At 29.2% G+C, this 2,139-nt stretch overlaps 1 protein-coding gene across 1 annotated transcript in view; it reads right to left on the minus strand.

Annotated features, from left to right (window-relative positions):
* Positions 1 to 1,301: 1,301 nt before the first annotated feature.
* The window catches only part of LOC102676158, a 1,818-nt gene continuing 980 nt past the window's right edge, over positions 1,302 to 2,139 (minus strand). The window contains exons 3-5 of the mRNA XM_006621521.2: positions 1,899 to 2,029; positions 1,711 to 1,795; positions 1,302 to 1,572 (exon numbers count right to left, since the gene is read on the minus strand). Coding sequence (XP_006621584.1) covers positions 1,387 to 1,572; positions 1,711 to 1,795; positions 1,899 to 2,029 — 402 coding nt within the window. The 3' untranslated portion in view covers positions 1,302 to 1,386. The remainder of the gene's footprint in view (positions 1,573 to 1,710; positions 1,796 to 1,898; positions 2,030 to 2,139) is intronic.

Genomic DNA, 2,139 nt, shown 5'->3' on the forward strand with positions numbered 1-2,139 from the left:
AAAAGTTGCCCTGGTTCGTACTCGCGTATTAGAAATTAAGGAATGAATCTATGGCAAGGAATCGTCCACGAGTCGAGAAACGAATTTTTTGATATTAATCGTGGAAATTTCAGAGAGTATTCGGCAAAGGGAACACGAGTCTTCCAACATAACCTCTTCGAGGAACAGTTCTCGACGTGAGATCGATCGTCACTCCAGTGACGCGACATTTCGACATTTTTCCTTTAATCGCTTTTAATATCGATAAAGAAAAATCTGTGTTCGAAGGCTTCGAGGCCGATCTCAATTTATTATTATTACTATTATCTTCGAACTTATTGAAAAAATAATACGTCAAAATATGTTCGGAGGGTTATCAAAAAATTCGATCATTCGATCGAGTTTCCCTTTCGAATAATTGAAAATACAATTGAAATCGATAATTGTCGTTATAATATATCAACGTGATTGAACGTGATCCCACGATGATGAAAAAAATGAGAAAAAGGACAAAGAGGAAACACGATCGATATTTTATTGTTAATGCACGAAATTTAAAAATACTCCCCCACTGCGATAACTATTATACATACTATCTCTTCTGGGCGCGAGAAAAGATTGAGGAGAAAAAAAAATAGGGATAAAAGTCGCGTGCGAAAGAATTAAAAAAAAAAAGAAAAAGAAAGAAATCCGTAGAAAAAGCAAGAAGCTTCGTCGTGGACGGCTCTAAGCCTATTATTTTCTGTGTGTGTGTGAGAAATTGCAAATTATTTATTCCTATAGAGTCTATTCTTATAAATATATATATATATATATATCTTTCGACTGAGTTCCGCGTCGACTTACCGAAAATAATGTTCGTATTCATATTCGTTCGTAAAACGAATAAATTCAAAGGTAAAAAAAAAAAGAGATCAACATTTTTCGCTGTATATATGTATGTTTATTCTTAAAAAAAATTATACGGCTATTATATATATATATGTATATGTAAGTATATGTATATACATACGTACATATATACATACATATATATATATAAGTACATTACAAAGTATAAATAAATAAATAAGTTAATAAATAAATAAATAAATATATATATATGTATAGAAAAAAAATGAAGAACAAAGATCAGCAAAAAAAAAGAAAAAAAGAATGGAATGTATTAAAAGAATAGCGTATGCTGCATATATGATATTTCGAAGCACATCTGTTTAAGGAATTGTTACAGAATGATTCAATAAATATTATCTTAATACAATTTCATGCTGATAATTCATGGATGAATCGTTAAACATATACGAGAGAAGTTTTCGATTTTCGATCTCGATCCAAAAAATATTCTTCATTTATTCATCTAAGTACTTTTAACTACTCTGTACCAAATCATTGTGTACTAATCTGATTTCATTTAATATATTGACTGTTAAGCCTTTGAATCTTGGATTTTACAGTTATTATACCATCCTTCTTCATTTCATCCCTCCTCTTCTCCTCCTCTTTCGAATCTATCATTATCGGTTGATCTATATCGCGTAAAAATATCGTGGATGTCGTTGTTGGAACTGTATTATTATTTTCTTGCATCGATTGCTGAAATCATAAAATTAATTCGAATAATAAATTTTGTTGATATTTATATAAAGTTCTATTTATATAAAGTACTATAACTAATAGAAAATGATTGCTTATCTTTTAAAAAAAGAAAATAAAAAGACAACGTAAAATTACCTGCATGACGTTTAATAGGAACAGAAAAGCAAGTAAAGTCAAGGCGCTAAGTGCAGCTCCTTTGTCATTTTTATTTTTGTTACTTCTGAAAGTTTATAAAAATTCGATTTAATTTTACTCTGATTATTATATATAAAAGAAATGAATAATAAAATAAAAAAAAGAAAATTATGAATATTTTATTTCACCCTCGTGAACCATGATAGTATCCTCCATATTCGCCGTGATGATAACCATCAGAACCGCTATGGTACCTATCAATACCTGGATGATAAGGATCATTCAAGTTTCCGAGATTCATCAAAGATTTGAATGTCATCTACAAGAAGAATTGGATCACATTGATGTATTAAATACGAATAGAATATTTGAAACTTTTAAACTCGCGAATTTACAAATAAATTGTAATATTTCGTAAATTATTTATAC

This window comes from Apis dorsata, unplaced genomic scaffold (assembly GCF_000469605.1).
Source record: "Apis dorsata unplaced genomic scaffold, Apis dorsata 1.3 scaffold_631, whole genome shotgun sequence".
In the NCBI taxonomy this organism is placed as follows: Eukaryota; Metazoa; Arthropoda; class Insecta; order Hymenoptera; family Apidae; genus Apis; species Apis dorsata.